The following is a 20,847-nucleotide window of genomic DNA, read 5'->3' as shown; positions in this document are numbered from 1 at the left end:
GTCAAATATTAAAGATATTAAAACCCAAAATTGGCCGATGTTAACAGCCAATAATGTATGATATTTTCAGGCAATATTGGGCAATATTAGCAGCCAATATTAGCTGAGATCAACAGCCAATAATGGAAAATATTTTTGGCCATTTATGAAAGATATAAACAGCAAATACTGGACAATATTAACCTCCAATATTGTCCAATATCAACAGCCAAAACTGAACAATATTTATAGCCAATATTGGCTGACAATAACAGCCAATAATGGAAGATATTTTTGGCCAGTATTGAAAGATACTAACAGCCAATATTGGACAATATTAACGGCCATTATTGGCCCACATTAATGGCAAATAATGGAAGATATTTTCAGCCAATGATGAAAGATAATAACAGCCGTCATTGGTCATTATTTATAGCTAATAGCTGATATTTACCACCAGTAGTAAATATTGTGAATTGTGAATATTTTTTTCCCTATAATTAAACTATAAAGGACCTAAAATGGACCCCCTGAGGCATTCCTTTGTTATTTCTTACAAACTTAGGCTGTCAAAGCGTGTGACACTTTTTAATACTACATGTTTTAAAATAATCTATTAGTTTATATTTTTTACAAAAAGTACCAAAGCTTAGATAAAACCTTCTTTTTATAAGATGAGTCTACAGGAGATTGCACAAAAAATGTTGGTAATGTTTGGTAGGGCTGGAGATGAGGGAAGGTTTTTAACCTGCTGCTTTCAACAAGGATATGAATATTGGATTGATGTGTATGTGGGCAGCACGGTGGTGCAGTGACGCCACAGTAGGAAGGTTCCTGGTCCAAACCCCGGCCTTTCTGTTTGGAGTTTAAATGTTCTCCTCATACATGTTTGAGTTCTACGCCGTTCTCCACTTTTCTCCAAAGACACAATCTTAAGGTAAACTGGTGACTCTAAATTGCCCATAGATGTGAGTGTGCCTGCTTGTCTTTACATGTTAGCCCTGTGATTGACAGGTGACCAGGTGACTTGTGACAGGTGTAACTCTGCCTCTTGCCCAATGACAACTGTAGTAACACGTATCCAGGACATTTTTTGATTTTGACCCATGACCTCCAAATGGAGGTATAAACCAAACCTCTGTGAACTGATCAGTCATGTAATCATGATCAAAATCAGCTGATAGTGATGGTTTCAGATTAATCAGGATATCTCTATCCTCCACTCTGTCAGACCCCATCATCATCACATTGATTTTAGTTTTCAAAATAAAGATCAGCTTTCTAATTCTTTTAGGAATAACCATCACATGGCCGTCAGCTTCATTAAGTTTCTGACCACGAGGACAAACAAACGGCGAGCACAGTGTCATATTAATCCGCCACAGCGTGTGGTATTTACTAGGCTCTTCCTCTGAAGCCTTTTTATAGTTCCCCTCATGACCACACAGCTGTCCTGGGCTTTGTCGCTGAGCTAGTAGGATTTAAACACGTCTGCACGCTCCAACACAACACACTCTACTGAAAACACTCAACAATATAGAGCTCAAAAGTCTACACTATAGTAGACGTAATGTACAACATTATGATTACAGTGGGATTTAAAGAGATAGTGAGGCTCATTATCGTGGAAAGTTTTTAGGATTTTTGTGCTGTGTGACTCTCTGCAGAGTAATACAGAGCTGTAAACAGACAGCCAATACTACCTTGTTTTAACAGACATGTATGTCTACATCAGTAGAATATTGCATTGGGAGGATAAACACTACATGATTAGGCTTCTGGTTTGGGATTTTCAGAGTAAAATCCAAGTTAGTCTAACATTTCAGTGGAGAAACTCCCCTCGTTTGTGCAGAATTCTTTTATTCTGAATTTTTCCAGCTCAATTCAGATGCAGCTCATGTCCCACTGAACCAAAACCAATTTATACTCAGACCAGTGAAATAGATCATAACGTCTGTTTACAGCCAGCAGGCTAAAAGCAAACATACTAGATTAGTAGAGGTTTCTTCAAACATCAGAAAGTCAGTAGTTGGACATGATCAATACACGCTGTGCAGTAAACAAGGTAAAACACTGCAGCAACATCAATCTACGTCAACACACGATGCAAGGCTAATTAGCAGTTAGCAACAAATGCTACGTATGAGCCAAACAGCAGCACTGATAACGGCTACCTTGAGATTGTTGAGTTTTTAATGTGAAAATTTAAAACTTTTTTTAACTTGGAAATTTCAAGTTTTATTTTAAAATTGAAATTCTGTGCTTTCTTTTAAATATACAACTTATTAAACTAAAACTTTTGGAATTTTCTGCTCAAGAATTACCAGATTCTCTTCTGCTTTTATTTTAGGTTCGTCCTAATAAATTGTTTCTGATCATGGTTTTTAAAAACTATTTACACCAGAGCAGACAGTGCCCAGAATATAGGTTGGGAACCACTGGATTAAGTATGGCTGTGTTTGCATTTATTTAAACCTAAGTGATTATAACAAGACTATTTTAAGACTAATTTAATCAGATCTCCAGAGGTCTGAATTTAAATGTTTCAAAGTGTAAGAGCCTTAAAACTACACCCCTCCTGTTATCCTCTCCAATAGAGTCAGCTGCTATAGTAATTTCAGTGTCGATCATTTTTATTAGGACAAGTTTATGACCCTAAATCAGTGTGTATCACCCTACATCTTGTATTGGGAGGCTGTGGAAAATACCTAGCCATATTTTTTTCTTCTTCTGTCTTTAACACCATGTGCTTCTTCCTGAGAGTCAACCCCGAGCCTCCCTGCTGTGATATGCATGTGTAAATGACTAATGTTCAGTCTATTTATCAGTCAGATTATAACATTTAATGCAGGAGCTTGGACCTGAAAACATACTTAAGAAAAAGTTTCATTGTTTTAATGATTCGAATTTTTTTTTTTCCTGCAAAAACCTGATCACTAAATCTTGCTCACAGCTTCTCCGACACATTTTCTCTGAGCTGCTCAACTCACACAGACGGATGCTGAATATTTAATGAGGCTTTTCTGGGAAGCAAGATCCACCTACACATCTACTGTACCTGAATACAACATCCTTTGCACCTGAACCCACCATCTACTACTGCATCTACAAAGTTTGGGAACAAAAACATTGAAAAAATAAGAATTCTAACATGGATCTACTGGTCTAAAATTCTTGATCACTCTAAAAGAGAGAGAGAATCTGCACCTTTTCTTTGTTGAATTTTTTTCTCTCTAATTGCTCCTGTAGTTTCATTACTCGCGCTGTTACTGACAACACCACATTTCCTGTTGCAGCCTCCACATAAAAAACACTCAAGAAAAATAACAACTACAGAATTTTATTGTAAAGAACCTGTCAGAATTAACGAGTTTAACACTGATTTAACTTCGCTTTGGCAGCAGTACCAGCGAGTGTATGGAGCTACAGTGTATACAGCTGCTCCTCTGACCTCTTTAACCCCACAGCTCGCTTCTTTGAATCACTGCAAACTTAAAACAAGAGAGTCATGAGTTAAAAATGAGTGATCTGTTACAGCTCACATTTTGTGTTAAAGCTCCAGATAGAGACACTCTACAGAGCGAGTACACTCACTGCATGTTTTTGTCTGTTTACTGTGCTGCAGGATAGTAAGAACAGCACCTGTTGGTGGCATTGGTTCTGTCTCCACTACAACACAATGCAAACATTTAAACCAGTAATGATGGTGTTGTGATAATCCATTCCATGAGAGAAATTTTACCGCTAATGGTACTGATGTTTACCACCCACAACCAGGCCTACAGAATTGCCTTGACCCCTGACAAAACCAGTGAATGGCCCCTCTCCAGTAATGATTTATTGATGATACCAGTTCATGCGTGTTGGATCAGTAGCATTGATGCTATCATCCTGGCTAACAGTTACTTCATTTTGGAGCAGAAAAGTTTCAAACTTATATTGGGTTCTGATGTTGAAATTATAAAATTGTGGCACTTTTCAACTCTTTTTCACCACTTTCTCCACCAATGTTTACCACTTCTTTGCAACCTTTAATGCATTTTTGCTTTAAACCCATTTTTGACACTCTCTTTTGACTACTTTTAACTATTTATTGCCATTTTTTTCACTGCTTACACAATTTGCCACTTTTATCCCATTTTTGCCAGTCTTTGGAAAGTTTTACTGCATTTTCTTTCACCCCTTTTAGCCATTTTCCACTTTTTACCAAGTTGTAACACTTTTTTAACACAAGTTTTTATGACTTTTTTAACCCATTTTTGCTCTGCTTTCCCAATTTTAACCTGGTTTTGCCAGGTAAAAAAAATACCCTTTTGCCAATTAATCCAATTTATGACATGACATTCCAAAAGGTTTAGTTTAATCCATCCATCCACATTGTTAACAGAACCTAAAAAACATAATTCTGTTTTAAGAAAAGGGGTTTACATCTTGAAAAAGTCAAAATTGTATTACAGCATATATAAATAAAATTACTTTTGTTTTTTTGATAAGAGTGGTTATTTTTCAGGTTAAAAATAAAATATGGTTGGCTTAACTTTACACTGGACCATGATTTACTGACCTCCATGAGCCCCCAGCTTGATTGGGCCCCAGAAAGCTTTCCCCTGTATCCCCCCTTATGGGCGGCCTTGCCCGCTACTACTATTGATTTTTGTAAAGAGCTGATATCAGCCAATACTGATGTTGCTGTTTGTCTTGAACAGCTCATACATGCGTATAGACAGACTACCTGTAAACATGATACCATCCAACCCTGGCTATCACTGGTGTAGAGGAGTATAAGGGAAAAGACTTAGAGAATCTCATGGTCAAATGAAGATTTTCTGTTAAGGCACAATCCACCACCTCTGTCAGCTCATTTCCCAGGAGATTTCCGAACCTATAGTCAAACAGATTTGGGGTTGACACTGGATAGTTTTCATTAATACTCTCTGACATGCTCAATCTTCTTAAACAGATAAAAAAAACACACACACAGTGAATCTGATGTTTACGTTGATTCATGCAGCCTAGAGAGTTACCAAAACAGATTTTAAAGGTTTTAGGACGATGTTTGATGAATAATTAACATATAAAATAAGACTTTAGATGTCCATTCTCTACCTGTCTGAGTAGATCTTTGTTTTTCCCCCCATGACACGACAAAGACTTCCTGCTCCCTGTTCTGGTCTGATCTATCTCTGCCTGCTCTCCATCACTCTAATTACATTACTCTCTCTCTCTCTCTCAGATCCAACCCCACCCTCGCAGACTGATCGGAGGGAATCTCGACCACGCCAACCGTCTCTGCCTCCACCATGCAGACCTCCATCCTCCTCCTCCTCTCCTCCGTGCTCATCCTCTCCCTCCTCATCCCCCTCTGCTCCTCTCAGAGCGAGTCCGACCTTGTGGTTAATACCCGTGCAGGGCGAGTCCGTGGCTTCCGTCAGCCCGTGCTGGACCACAGCTATGTCAGCGCTTTCCTGGGCATCCCCTTTGCCGAGCCTCCCGTGGGGAAGCGGCGTTTCCGCCGCGCCGAGCCCAAACGCCCCTGGACGGGGGTGTATGAAGCCATGGAGTACCCCAACGCCTGCTACCAGTTTGTGGACACATCGTACCCTGGTTTCCATGGCAGCGAGATGTGGAACCCTAACAGAGAGATGAGCGAGGACTGTCTGTATCTGAACATATGGGTGCCATCCTCGGCAAGACCACACAACCTCACTGTCATGGTGTGGATCTACGGAGGAGGTACTGACTTCCCATTCATCAAAATACTCACTCCAGTCAGGTCAGCCGGGACTGAAGGGGGTCAGGTCAGCTGGAACCAGCAAGGAGCGAAGGTTTCCCTCACTCTTTGCCAGTTCCAGCTACTTTTCTAAAAGTTGCAAACTATTGAGCCAGAACAAAGGAAAAAAAGCCCCAACATCCCTAGCTTCACCAACATTCCATCATCTGCTTTTGAAGATGATCTTTAAAGGCAGAAAATTGAATTTTTTTTATAAGCTTTGATGATGTCATTAAAGGCAGAGGACAGCATGTTGGCCTAGCTGGGGATGTTGGGGCCTTTTTCCCTCCATTTCTGCCAAATCATAGGCCATTTGAATGCAAACAAAACATCTGTTTTCTGTGTGACATTAACAGCTTGTTGATCTATCCACCAGGTTTCTACAGCGGCTCTTCTTCTCTGGATGTATACGACGGTCGCTACCTCGCTCACAGTGAAACGGTCATCGTGGTCTCCATGAACTATCGGATTGGAGCGTTTGGCTTCCTCGCTCTGCATGGCTCTTCAGAAGCTCCTGGAAATGTGGGTCTGCTTGACCAGAGGATGGCGCTGCAGTGGGTCCAAGACAACATCCATGCCTTTGGAGGAAACCCCAGACAGGTACATGTACATTCATTACCAATCTGTTTGTTCCTTTAAGTTAGGATTTCCTGCAGAGGTTTTTCATTTGGTCCATGTTTTGCTTAGTTTGGGCCTTAAAAGTCTTGAGACTTTTAAATGTGTATCAAGTGAAAGACTGTTTTAAAACTCTGTGGTTGATTGTCCTTATCAGGTGACAATCTTTGGAGAAAGCGCTGGTGGAGCTTCTGTCGGGTACCACCTCTTGTCTCCCAACAGCCGGCCCACCTTTACCCGGGCCATCCTTCAGAGCGGTGTCCCTAACTGCCCCTGGGCCTCGGTCAGCCCCGCTGAGGCCCGGAGACGGGCCACGCTGCTAGGGAAACTGGTCGGCTGCAATGGAGGTAACGACACAGAGCTGGTGGACTGTCTTAGGAGCAAAACACCCCAGGAGCTCATCGACCAGGAATGGCAGGTAACTGCAAGGAAAAACTAGATCTCACAGTCCTCAGTATCCTTGACAGTCCTCTGATTGGTCAGACATACTCACTGTTTCCCTGTCGTACCCCTCTGATCAGGTCCTGCCATGGTCGGCCCTCTTCAGGTTCTCCTTCGTCCCCATGGTCGATGGCGTGGTTCTCCCCGACACACCCGAGGCCATGCTGAACTCAGGAAACTTTAAAGACACTTCAGTGCTGCTCGGGGTCAACCAGGACGAGGGATCCTACTTCTTGTTGTATGGCGCTCCAGGCTTCAGCAAAGACAATGACAGCCTCATCTCCAGAGAGGACTTCCTGGAAGGTGAAGAAGGAAGACAGACAGAAATGATCTAGAAGTGTCTGTTTGATCAAAGCTTATTACAACAGACCAAAGAGTGATCACAGGGAGTGGATATGAGGAGTATCTGCTGCACATTTTATTCATTCATTTGAATGTTTGTGACAATAACCGCGGCTTACACTGATTTTAGGACGTTTTCATGGTTCAACAGACAACAATCATTAGACTGAGTACTCACACATACATGGTCTACTCTATAGTTCATGATAAATTGAGCAGTCAGGGTGATGAGCAGACAGGCAGACGGTGATGTGCACTAAAAGGACATAGGGCTGTTTGGAGATCATTAGTCTGTTAAGAGAGACTACAGTCTGCAGTGTTGTTCACACTCGCCACTGGTAAACTGCGTTTCTGTATATACACTGTGGATATACACTAGATCGGGGGTAGACAACTGGCAACTCAGGGGCTTCATTGGGCCCTTAAGTTTATTTCAGATATTCAAAAAAATATAAAGGAGGAAATCCTCTCAAAGCCAGTCCCACCTCGTGGTTAATACCCGTGCAGGGCAAGTCCGTGGCTTCCATCAGCCCATGCTGGACCATAATACTAATATAATAATAATATACAGTATATAAAAGAAGATGTAATCTCCTATTTATAATAATAATAATAATAATAGTAATAATAATAACTTCTGGTTTGTGTTAGTTTTCCTGCATTAAATTAAGACTATCATTATTTTTCTAAAACTCCTCTGAGTTATTACTAGATAGATTATTCTGAAAAGAATTAAGGAAACTGAATAATAATGATGAAAACAATAATAACAATAATAATAATAATTTTTTTGTCTAATTCTTAGAAAAAAGTGAGAACCCTGCAACTGAAGTTGGAATTTTGAGGAAAAAAAAAATATGAATCATATCAAAATTCCGAGACTACAGTCAGAATTCTGAGACTAAAGGTGTGATTGTGGGGTTAAAGGTCAGGAATCTGAGACTAAAGCTGGAATTCTGTGAAAACAAGTCAGAATTCTTAGATTTAAGTAGAGATTCTGAAAAAAGAATACTAAGATTGAGGTCAGAATTCTGAAATTCAATTCACATTTCCTAGATAAGTCATAAATTTGGGAAAAAGTCTAAGTCCTGGAATTGTAGTCAGCATTTTGAGATCAAAATAAACTGTAAAATCAAAGTTGAAATTTTGGGATAAAAGTTAGAATTCTGAGAAAAAAATTATTTCTGATTAAGGTTGTAATTCCTTGAAATTAGTTGGAAGTTTGAGATTGAAGTTAGAATTCTGCAATTGCAGTTGGAATTCTGAATCAAAGTCTAATTCTGAGAAATACACAGAATTCCAAGATCAAAGTCAGTATTTTGTGGAAAAAAGTTATGAAATTTAAACTGGAATTCCTAGAAAAAGTCTGAATTCTTAGAAAAATAGTTGTAAATCTGAGATTAAACTTGGAATTCCTAGAAAAAGTCAGATTCCTGAGATTAAAGTCAAAATTTTGAGTAAAAGAGGTTGGAAATCTGAGTTTAAAGGTTGAATTCTGTGAAAAAAAGGAAAAATTCAGAGTTTTAAACTAGAATTCTAAAGAAAAAAGATGTGAGATTCAAGTATGAATCTTGAAAATAAAGTTGGATTCCTGAGAAAAAAGTCAGAAAATCAAGATTAAAGTCATAATTTTGAGGTTAAAGTCAGAATTCTGAGAATAGTATAGGAATTCCTAGAAAAGGCAGAATCCTGAAGATTTAGTCAGAATTTCTCACCTCCTGTTTCCTGTTATGAGTTTAGGACTCCTTTTAATTGACATTTCACATAATTGAGAGAGAAAAAGTGTTAAAGTGGCTTCTTTGGGTCATGCTGAGAGTGATTCCAGGATGCTCAAATCCATGAAACCACAGCGTTGGTTTACTGTTAAGTAAATGAAGAGAGGTTTTTATTGGACTGAGTCCACGACAGGAAGTGAGCCACGCTACTCTTTTAATTGACAGCAACTTCAAAGACTGTATCTCTAAATTTCTCCTGTAGGTGTGAAGCTGAGCGTTCCCCACGCCAACGACATCGGTTTGGAGGCTGTGGTGCTGCAGTACACCGACTGGATGGATGAGAACAACGGGATTAAGAACCGTGATGCCATGGACGACATCGTCGGGGACCATAATGTTATCTGCCCGCTCGCTCACTTTGCCCGCTCCTACGCCCAGCACTTCGCCACGAAGGCTAACGCAGGACTGGGCGGGATGAACAGCGGGGGAAACTCACAGGGTAAGAGACACAAGTGATATTAGAGATTGGGGATAACTGGATTTAAGAGGACCAACTCTACCTACTGATCCACAGTCACCCTTAATTAATAAATGTTTATGAGGATTTCTTGGTAGTGAAATTTGAACCTTAGCTCAGTTTCTTCCCTGAGTGTGGGACTTACCAGCCACTTGCCTAGCTGACTGAGCCAGTGGGGATAGGAAGAAGAGATCTCCAGGTCTGGATAAGAAAGGGAAATGATATTGATTTGATTTTATATGTTTAATGATCAGAAAGAGATCAATCCTTTCTTTCTAAAAAACACAGATGGTGATCATTTACTATAAACGTCTGCAGACAATGACGTTGCTATAGAGTAATTGAGCCTTCATCTCTTTGTTCTCCTCTTTATCCAGGCGGTGTCTACCTGTACCTCTTTGACCACCAGGCGTCTAACTTGCCGTGGCCCGAGTGGATGGGAGTGATCCACGGCTACGAGATTGAGTTTGTGTTCGGCCTGCCGCTGGTGAAGAGGCTGAACTACACGCTGGAGGAGGAGAAGCTGAGCCGCCGCATGATGAGATACTGGGCCAACTTCGCTCGCACCGGGTGAGGAATAATTTCTACGATTCAAACATTAAACCCGTCCTGCAGGCTGTAAAGAAATGAGCTCAGCAGGGAGAGGATCATTAAAGCTTTTAATGTAATGATCTCAGAGCAGCCTTTCTGTCCGTGTCAGCAGTGACGAATGACTCTGCTGCAGAAACACCAGCGCTGATCTCAGGCTCTAACACACCAACACTGACTCCTGTTATTCATGGACAAGCACAAACACAGCTTCAAACGGAGTCTTAAAGATTATTCCACTCTCTACGCATCAGGCTGGTTACACAGGAGAGGATGTAAAGATCTTAACAGGTTTTAAAAAAGTGGAAGACCAAAGGAAGGGAGACAGTTTGATCCCATTTTTAGCATTAGCATTCTCTAAACACTTACAAAGGACCGGTAATTCCCAAAGTCTAGACCATGGCACCCTGGTGGGTCTAAGAGGCCATTTTGAAAAAATAGAAAAACAAACACAGAATTTAAAAAATTGAAATCATATTCATGTGTTGTATACGCATGATAGCGTGCTTATACAACCAAAATTCCAAAAAAGTTGGGACAGTGTGTAAGATGTAAATAAAAACAATGTAAGGGTTGTCAAGTCTCATAAACCCATATTTTATTACAATAGAACATGTCAAAAAAGTAGGGACAGGGCCATGTTAACCATTGTGTAGCATCCACTCTTAACAACTGTCTGTAGACGATGTGTAAGCTGCCCACGCCATAGGCACTACTGCAACCCCATACCATCAGAGATGCAGGCTTTTGAACTGTGCCAGGATAACAAGCTGGATGGTCCCCCTCCTCTTTAGCCCTCAGGACACAACATCTTTGGTTTCCTTAAAGAATTTCAAATTTTGATTCATCTGACCACAGAACAGTTTTCCATGTAGTCTCAGTCCATTTTAAATGAGCTTCAGCCCAGAGAAGACGGCAGCTTTTCTGGATCCTGTCGGTATATGGCTTCTTCCTTGCATGATATTTCTATAATTTGAATTTTTTTCTGGCATCAGACCAAAACCCTGTATCCTCCTTTTTCATGATTTTGATTTTTTTTTTTTTCATAAATCAGTTCTATTAGTTACACATTGCATCTGTCAGTGGGGTTTGATAAATAGTAAACCAATATAAAGTGTCAAAAAGATGCTGACTATGACCATTTAGTGTTATAAATTCTCGCCAAAATACAGCATCTTTTTCATTAGCTTCAGTTGGGGATTCTGGAGGTAAGAGGTTTTGGCCTGATGCAAGCAATTTGTGGATTGCACAGCCAACTGTGTTAAAGACAGTGATTTCTAGAAGCATTCTTGAGCCCATGCAGTGATTTCCAGTACAGAATCATGCCTGATTTTAATGCAGTGGCCCCTGAGGGCCCCTTCAGCCTTGTCCCTTGCTCAAAGAGATTTCTCCAGATTCTCTAAATCTTTTGATATTATGGACTGTAGATGGTGGGATATTCAAAGTCCTCACTTTTTTTTATGTTGAGGACATTTTTCAGAAGTTGTTAAACAATTTTTAGACACATTTTTCACAGATTTGTGAACATCTCCCCATCTGTACTTCTGTTTTCATTAGTATCACTTACTTTTCCAGGCTTTTGTGGCCTTGTCCCTACTTTTTTGAGATGTGTTATTGCCATCAAATTTGAAATGAGCAAATATTTTTCATGAAATGTTAAAATGTCTCGGTTTCAACATATCTGACATGTTTATTTTCTATTGTGAATCAAATATGGGTTTATGAGATTTGACAATCCTTGACTTCTGTTTTTATTTACATTTTACATTGTGCCCCAACTTTTTTTGGAATTGGGGTTGTGGTAAAGAAAGTACTGGTGACTCCAGATGCCTGATCAAAACAAATATACAGTAGTTGCTCATTGATTGCTCCCTGTGACTACATAAATGTTTCCATGTGATACTTAATGTTCCTCAGACTTGGGGTTAGGGTCGGGATTCAGGAGTATTCCATCATAGACAGCCCAATCTCAAATTATGACTATGAAACCTGATTTATATTCATGATTCCGGATCAGGAAGGCTCTGACCTGACCAGGAGCAGTAAAATAATCAGATTGACTCTCCATACTCAGGGATTGTTTAGACAGTCAAGTCTCAAATTGGGCCACACCCCTGATTGTTCGTGGAGTCAAATCAGGTCCAGAATCATCCCTGCATGGATCCAGCCTTAGCAGAGGAAAACCAGGCAGCAGAGCCCAGAGAGAATGATGAGCTCTTACTTCATATTAACCTTGTTGACTTCAATATTTTTCTCTTTGTTCTCTGTTTCTGTAGAAACCCAAATCTGAACCATGATGGTATGGTGGAGAATAAGAAGCGCTGGCCTGTGTTCACGTTGAGCGAGCAGAAACATGTTGGTCTGAACACCGAGCCGCTGAAGATCCACAGAGGACTGAGGAACCAGATGTGTGCTTTCTGGAACCGCTTCCTGCCACGCCTCCTCAACATCACTGGTAAATAATACAATAAATGAATATAAAGCTTCTATGAAACAAACCCGACAAGTACAAGCATATTACAGTACATTAGGTTTATTAAGGCATCATTTGGTTTTTATTGGAAATTAATTTGAAATGTGTTCTTGAAATGTTAAACTCCATTTTTATTCTGTAGTTTGTAGTACCTCTGTCTTTGCGTCACTTTTTAGCACCAATACTGCCTGATGCTCAGATTTTCAAAACTTTTGGTATATATATATATATATATATTTTTTTTTTTTTTTTTTTTTTTTAACTCTGGCCTGAAACATTTTGACATTTGACAAAAGTTCCAAAAATGTTTTTAAAATTTGATTTCACAACTTTTTTCCTTATTTACATAAAGATCCTAACATTTTACAATTTTTGTACTATTTTTTTTATCAAAAAACATTATACTAATTTTGAAATTTTCTTAAAAAATATTAAATAGATAAATAAATACAAAGTAATTATTTTGTTAAGAATTTTGGGGAAAAGTTAAAATCAATTCAGATAGTGCCGCCAATAATGTTCCTAACATTCCTCAGCTATTTTGTAGCTGATAATAAATTTGTATGCTTTACAATTAGCCAGCATTTACAAAACATTCTTTTTTATCATAGTTTTAAACATTTTGTTACTTTTTTAAAAATTATATTGAATAATATATATATCGAATTAATTCACAAATTTGATTCTAAAACTTACTCAAACCTACTTTGATTTAAGGGAACTTTTCTTACATTCTTTTTGGAATTTGAAAACTTTCCTCAAAATTTTTGAAACTTCTTTGTTTTTTTTTTACATGCCATCTAAAAGATTTTACAACCTTTGTTATAAAAACAAATTTAAGAAAAACACCAATTATTTTCAAAGCTGTTAAGAGCAATTTTCAGTTGTCAAAATTTTCTATTTTTTAGGTATATATTGTATATATATTATATTAAGATATTTAAACATTTTTTTAGAAAAAAAATCCTAACATTTCCTTTCAAAACTTGTCAAAATATTTAAACATTTTGTAAAGAGACTTACAACATTTTGTCATAAATGTTCAGACTGTCTTGTTGAATCGGTTAACAAAATTTTGTCAACATTTTTCAAGCAAACGGAAAAGAGTTTTAGATTTTCCATTACCTTTGCAAATTATGTCTTTAAGGACTATGGTGTCTCCTTAGACAAGGTTTGTTTGCCTCTTGCATTTGCAAAACTTCAGAAGAGGCATTATGGCAATGTTTTTGTCTGATTAAGTCAGTGTTGTTTCTGTGTTTTGATGTTGAAAAAGTCTCATATTTAATGTCCAAACTTTTTGATTTTAGTTAGACTTAGAGTTATTCAAAGTTTGAGGTCCTGGTATCATGACCAGTTTCATGGCCTCAATGAAGAGTTCTTCAGGTAACTATGACTGCGTGCTCACCTGTCTAACCCCGCCCTCTTCTTATGTGTTTCCTGTCAGATAACATCGACGAGGCGGAGCGTCAGTGGAAGGTGGAGTTCCACCGCTGGTCTTCCTACATGATGCACTGGAAGAGTCAGTTTGATCACTACAGCAAGCAGGAGCGCTGCACCGACCTCTGAGCCCCGACCACTGAGAGAGAGAGAGAAAGAGAGAGAGAAAGAGAGCGAGAGCGGCGAGGGAGGGGGCCGGCCAAGAGAGCGCTCATTTCCCTCCATAGCCCCGCCCCCTCACAGTGAAGTGTGACTTCATTGGTTGTTTGTTGACGTGTATTTATTTAATTTATTCTATTTATTCAGCTGACGTCTCAGTGTGTCTGTCTAAGGGCTGTGGAGGGAAGTGATGTCACAAGCGTCAAAGATTCGTCATTACCTCGGGCGTGCAAGCGTGCATGCTTGTCTAACTTGTTGGTGTGGATGTTTAATGTGTGTGTGGATGTCTAACGTGTGCGTGGATGTCTAACGTGTGCATGGGTGTCTAAGGTGTTTGTGTGTGTGTCTAACGTGTGCGTGGGTGTCTAACATGTAAGTGGGTGTCTAAGGTGTTGGTGTGTGTGTCTAATGTGTGTGTGGATGTCTACCATGTGCGTGTGTGTCTTATTGTGCATGGTTGTCTAACATGTTGGACTGTTTAATGTGTGCGTGCGTGTGTAATGTGTTGCTGTGAATGTCTGATGTGTTGTTGTGTGTGCATGTGTGTCTAACATGTGCATGAGTGTTGATACATGGACATAAACTCATCTTTGTTTCAGACGATTCCTTCTTTTCAACATATCAGGGTTTTTGTTTTCCGTCTTTCAGGTTTTTTTCTGTTGAAGACCACTTTTTTCACAACACCGGTGTTCTGCTTCACTTTGCACCTTGTCTGTCTTTGTCTTTTTGTGTTTGGGTAAGGCCATATTCTCACAGTTTTAAATTAATAAGCTGCACAAAAAAATTAAAGAAACTCTGGAAATTTAAACTTTTTGCTGCTAAAACGTCACGTATTGGTGAGGACTGGGGATCACATTATTAACTGAAATCAGGCTCAAAGTTTTTTTTTTTTAACTTTAATTAAATAAACATTCACAACTATTTCTTAAATTTTTAAAAACATTTTTTGACATCTTTTGTTAAAATTTACCCTAACCCTTAAAAAAGTAGAGACATTTAAATTTCCTCAAAAATTGGGGAAACTGATGGAAATGTTGGCAGTGTCTTAGCGCAATGTGGACAATGTACAGTACTATGCTTTAAATTTTTGGTAACCAAAACAAGACAAGCTACCAAGGCCTTGCCCTTTGAGCTATTCACCTAACACATTTTCATTGGTTTATTCACTAGATCAGAGATCAACCCCATTAAACAATCAAGAAATATAAACCTTTGGCAAGCTACCAAAGTTGTGTCCTTTGGGCTTCTTACATAAGATGAACAAGTTATGTTCTGTGAGGTCATTTCAAGCTCTGCTACACGTTTGAACCAGATCATATGAACCTCTTAGGAGGAGTGACTCCAAAAGGGAACCCTGCAGTGAGGCGAGAAGTAAATCTACTGGCTTTTTGTCTTCTAAATTTTAAATGTTGCCGTAGCCAGGACCTTTGAGACTTGTACTCAAGCTTTCTAGTGTTTTGTTGGTGATGTCTGTTGTAGCGATCAGGAAGATTTCAAGTGGATTGGATAACCACCAGAGAAGTGAATCCTAGAATGGCATACTGGAAATGGCTCATTTTAACCATATTACCCAATAAACATCAAACAATCTCCACATTTAGACATCAAGCTTTGGCAAGCTGCCACAGCCATGTCCTTTGAGTGTCATACATGAGATGAATAACGTTTCTTATTTAAGATCATTTCAAGCTCTGCTACAAGTTTGAGTTGGATCAGATGAACCTCCTAGGAGGAGTAACTCCAAAAAGGAACACTTGGAATAATGTAAAAAAAAAAAAAAAAAAAAAAAAACAAGCATATACAGTTTGTATTTACCACTTGCCATGGTCACACCCTTTGAGTTTTATACATGAGTTTTATAGCTTTTTGTTGTTTATTGTCCCCTTGCTGTGAGAAAAATTTCAACTGGATCAGATGACCACAGCAGAAGAGCTGATCCTAGACTGACACGCTGGAAATGGCTAATTTTACCCATATTTTTACCAAAAATGTATAATGGCAGACTTCCTGTTGAGATTACGGTGTGGTCCTGAGAGGAGTTTTTGTTGGTCTCTGTAAGAAACACATGTGTACTAAATTTCATAATTCTCACTGCAACGTGCCACAGGGGCTACATTTTTTAAATGTTGCAGGGACCACCACCAAGCCATTTTTGCCTCATCCATTGTCAAAACAATCTAAAACTAATGAATTCTCCTGTTATTTGGTAATTATCACTGTGCTATTGCAGCATGTATTTGACACAGGCCTTATAGCTTTGCAAAAGTAGTTATTCTTTATCTCAGGGTATAATTTTTTTCAAAATTAAATATGCTCAATCTTGTAGCCAAAGTAGGCAATAATAGAGAGAATATTCAAAAATGCCTATCAGTACTAATAACCTCCACTAAATAAGCAAACCAACAACCAAATAAAAGTGAATACAAAGACTAAAGGTTAATTTAAGTTTTAGTTCAATAAATTTAATGTATTAAATCTATATTTGCTGTATTCAAAAAACTGGGTGGGCAAATCTGCCCTGGATATTGAGTTTGTTTCTTTTTATGTGTTTTGCTGTACACTCGGTGTCATAAACAGCTGTCTGTTTTTTCAAAAACACTCTTCTTCTTCTCATCTCCCCCTCCTCCATTTTTTTCTTCTTCTTTTGTACCTGCCCCTCCCGCCATCCCTGTCCTCCTCACCCTTCTCGCCATCTTTCTCATCTTTAATCTTCCTCTCCGCTCCGCCTGTCATCTTCATCACTAATCAGCCTCCACCCACCGTCCTTCCTCTCATCCTCGTATCCTTCTCTCCTTCCAGCCTTCCACCTCATCTAACTTTTCTCCCCTCCATCATCTCTCTCTGTCCCTCCCCCCTCCATCCCTCTGCGTTCTCCTGCGTTCTCGTTAGCCTAATGGAGGGAGAGTAATTCACTCAGTGCAGGATAAAGTGACAGAGCGCTGGCTCAGCCGACAGGACATGAAGGATGGAGGGATGATGGAAAATGGAGGAGAGGAGGAGGTGAAGGGGGAGGACGGGGCAGGGGAGATGGACGAGGCAGGAGGAGAGGTGGAGATGTGACGGGAAGATGAAAAGACAGGCAAAGAAATGCATCGTTATGTAACCGAGGATGAGAAAGCTGCAGCTCTGAAGTGACTCTGATAATGCAAAAGCACACATGGCATCAGAAATAAACGATAAAGAGGGTAATAATAGAATAAATAACAGTCAGGGATCATGATATAGAATAAAATCCTGCACAAACAGCCTTTACTGGTCTCTTCCCGCCTAAAATACTGGCGCGTTTGGCTCTTTTTAAGAATATTCCTAAATAAACTGCCTCAGAAAAAAAAAAAAAAACAAGATTTACATTTAAAACTACAACATATTTATATAGCATATTCCTATTAGTCTCTCCCTTATGGTTATGTTTAAATAATATGGCCAGATATCAAACTTTGACAAGCTAAAACAGCCATGTCCCTTGAGCTTCATAAACAAGTTCAAGAAATTTTCTTATTTAAGATACTTTCAAGCTCTGCTGCAAGTTTTAATCAGATCAGATGGACCTCCTAGGAGGAACGATGCCAAAAAGGATCCCTGTAATAAGGCAGAAAAAAATCCACTGTCTTTTTGTATTATAATTTTGATGTTGCCACAGCCACACCCTTTAAGTTTTATACACAAGTTTTATAGCCTTTTTTTTTTTGGTTGTGTCTCCCCTATCTGTGGAGAAATTTTCAAATAGACTGGATGGCCACTAAAGGAGGAGTTCACCCTAGAATAGCATCCAAGAAATGGCTAATTTTACCCATGTTTAAAATCAATGTGGCTGATTTTCTGTTAGTTTTTCAATATGGACCCAAGAGGCTTTTTTTTGTAGATCTCAGGAAAATAAATATGCCCTCCAAATTTCATAATCCTGGGTGTAAAGTGCTGCAGGGGTTGCATTTTTGCAGATTTTAGGGGGCACAACTAAGAGATTTTCTCATAATCACTGACAAAACCAACATCAAACTTCTAAATTCTCCTGATTTATAGTAAGCAATTTGTAAATGTGGCAAGAGCATTTAACACAGACCTTATAGCTTCGCAAAAATAATTATTCCCTTTTGCTTTCAATGCTGTTGTTCAAATGTTGATGGAATATGTTCCAAACTTGTATTCAATCTTCTCCCTTTCACTTTGAGATTTTTGCGCGAAGATTCATGGCTCCACCAGTGTTTAAGACTCTGAAAAAACTACTTCTGTTTCATGGTAGAAAAAATTAACCTTTTTTGATGGGACTTCAGCTAAAGATGCCATTGACAGCTGACAGTACATTAGAGGAAATTAGTACAATGTTGAGAGACAGTGATTTTTCATTCCTACATATGTATAAATGTAATAAATCACTGTAGTACATTTGTGGGTGTGCCCTGAAATTGTATTCAACATTTGGAGGGTTATTGTTGAACATTTTTGCTTGTGCAGTTTTTTTCCATGTAGTAAAGTATTTTTTTATTCGGTGAAACGTATTTGCACTGGATCTTTAGGGCCACTGTACAACCTCCTCTCAAAATGATCCAAATAGGATGCAGGAAGTAGAAATAATTGCTGTCCTTAAGTATCAATAGAAATACAAATTAGCTAACGAGTGTTAACAAGTTTGATTTTTTAAGGGACATTTGGGGTTTTTTCTTGTCTTTTTAAAAGACTTTTGTCTTGTGCTGCTCTCACTCCATGTTTTTTTTCTGTTTTTACCACTTTAATATCACCGTATCAGCGTGTAATTGTGTGTGCGTACGACTGTAGGAAGCTGTGATTGGCCGAAGCGTCTCCGTTGGCATGTTGGGACTGGTGTAGTTTAGCTTTAAAGAGAACAAACATGAATAAAGGATTGTACCTATCGTCCAGTAGATAAACGTGTGCATGGTGGACTGGCTGTGTGAGTGACAGCTCCTCTCATCCAATGGGAGACCCCCCCCCCATGCTTAAGCCCTCCCCCTCCCTCCCTCCGTCCTATCAGATCCCTGCATGTCCTGAAGTATATCCTGCCAAACTTGGACTGTTATTTTCTGTAAAGTTTGTACAAATATTATCAAAGTGAGTGTTGATCTCTCCTGTTAGTGTCATGTTAGCAATAACGTGGTAAAGAATATATTTGATATTTAAAGCCGTGGTGATCAAACAATGATGGCGGATAGAGGCTGTGTTTTCAAAGCAATATATTATTCTGAGTGCCATAAATCTGAGTTTTTCTTCCTTGTTGGTTTGATGAGTTCGTCCTCTTCCTCATCGTTGTCTTCTTCACTCACTCGTCCTGTATGTGTTTCAGCTTCTGTAGCTCACTGCGTCTCTGTGTGTCATGAATGCCGACTTTGTAAAGCTCGAGCAACAGAAATAAAGAAACCTGCTGCTTCTGTCTGTCCAAACGCTGCTTTTATTCACCCTCATACATTTACACGCTCACAGGTTGCAATCTAACATCACTTATTTAAAGTCATATGTGGCATTTAGTCAAAGCTTTATGGGAGAGTGACAAAGAGAAAGCCACTGTTGAAGAAAACTCAGATTACATCTGGACTAGACCAGTGTTAATTTTGGCAGCTATTTTTAATTTTAGTCTTAGCTTTAGTCTTTAGATGAAATGCATTTTAGTTTTAGCCACATTTTAGTCATTTCTACCCTTTTTAGTTTTAGTCGACAAAAACTCAGAAACATTTTAGTCTATATAAAGTTCTCACATTTTAGTCATTACCTTTAGTCCAAGCATTTATTCTCTTGCCTAAATCTGGTACCAAATCATGGTAGTGTGTCATATGCACTCTGCCAAACGTTGGGTTCCTGCTTTCTACCGCTGAGAGGTAAAATAGCAACAGATACATAGTTTTTTTGACAGATTTTTTACTCACAGTGGAAAAATATGGATTTTGAATGTCTGACAAAAACTACATTACCTTTTAGTCTAGTCTTCGTCATCTTGACTAAAACTTAACTTATTTTTTGTAAGTTTTAGTCATCAAAGATCTAATTTTGGCTAGATTTGGTCTAGTCTTTGTCATGAAAAAAAGGCGGTCAATGAACATTTTTACTCATAGTTTAAGTCAAACAAATTAACACTGGACTAGAGTTCACTAAAAGGCATGAGGAAGACTCCATGGTCAAGTGGAAGAAAGTTTTTTGTCAGATGAGACCAAAATGGAGCTTTTTGGCCATCAGACAAGACGACAAAACACTGCATATCACCACAAACACAAAAAAAACACTCACAGCACAGTGGTTGCAGCATCATGCTGTGGGGATGCATCTCAGCATTTTGCTCCTTCCTGATTTTTTTTTTTTTTTTGCATATTTGTCCCACTTAAATGTTTCTGATCATCAAACTAATTTTAATATTAGACAAAGATAACCTGAGTAAGCACAAGGTCAGTTTAAAATGAAGATTTAATTTATGAAGGGAAAAAGCCATCCAAACCTGGCCCTATGTGAAAAAATCGTCACCCCCTAAACCCCATAATTGGTTGTTCCATCCTTGGCAGCAACAACTACAAGCAAGCATTTGTGCGTGGGAAATTACTGCTTTTAAAAAGAGAAATGACCAGAATTGTTCTATCCGGTATGGTTGTAAATTATTAAAATCAAGCTTTAAACATGAGCTGATAATTCTAATGATTTTTTTTTTTTTTTCTTTTGAAAGCCTTTTTATTAATTTATTTAACAAACAAAATCTGAAGTATAGAAATATAAGAAAGGATTTAAAATGTCATGCATGGCATGCAAGTTTTGTCAATCATAAAGATTAAAAACAACAGGGATGTGTTAAACATGATCCAGAGTAAGCTTAATATAA

General features: G+C 38.7%; 1 protein-coding gene across 2 annotated transcripts in view; it reads left to right on the top strand.

Annotated features, from left to right (window-relative positions):
• ache (acetylcholinesterase) overlaps positions 1-14,411 on the top strand; it is a 30,227-nt gene extending 15,816 nt beyond the window's left edge. For both annotated transcript variants that reach the window (XM_041779623.1, XM_041779624.1), the window contains 8 exons: positions 5,213-5,712; positions 6,126-6,349; positions 6,522-6,782; positions 6,886-7,108; positions 9,125-9,361; positions 9,757-9,949; positions 12,244-12,422; positions 13,885-14,411. In XM_041779623.1, the coding sequence (XP_041635557.1) occupies positions 5,280-5,712; positions 6,126-6,349; positions 6,522-6,782; positions 6,886-7,108; positions 9,125-9,361; positions 9,757-9,949; positions 12,244-12,422; positions 13,885-14,006 (1,872 nt within the window). In that variant the 5' untranslated portion in view covers positions 5,213-5,279 and the 3' untranslated portion in view covers positions 14,007-14,411. The remainder of the gene's footprint in view (positions 1-5,212; positions 5,713-6,125; positions 6,350-6,521; positions 6,783-6,885; positions 7,109-9,124; positions 9,362-9,756; positions 9,950-12,243; positions 12,423-13,884) is intronic.
• Positions 14,412-20,847: the final 6,436 nt, after the last annotated feature.

Source organism: Cheilinus undulatus, linkage group 22 (assembly GCF_018320785.1).
Source record: "Cheilinus undulatus linkage group 22, ASM1832078v1, whole genome shotgun sequence".
NCBI lineage: Eukaryota > Metazoa > Chordata > Actinopteri > Labriformes > Labridae > Cheilinus > Cheilinus undulatus.
Note: the sequence above shows the minus strand (reverse complement) of the source record. Positions and strands in the feature narration are given on the sequence as shown.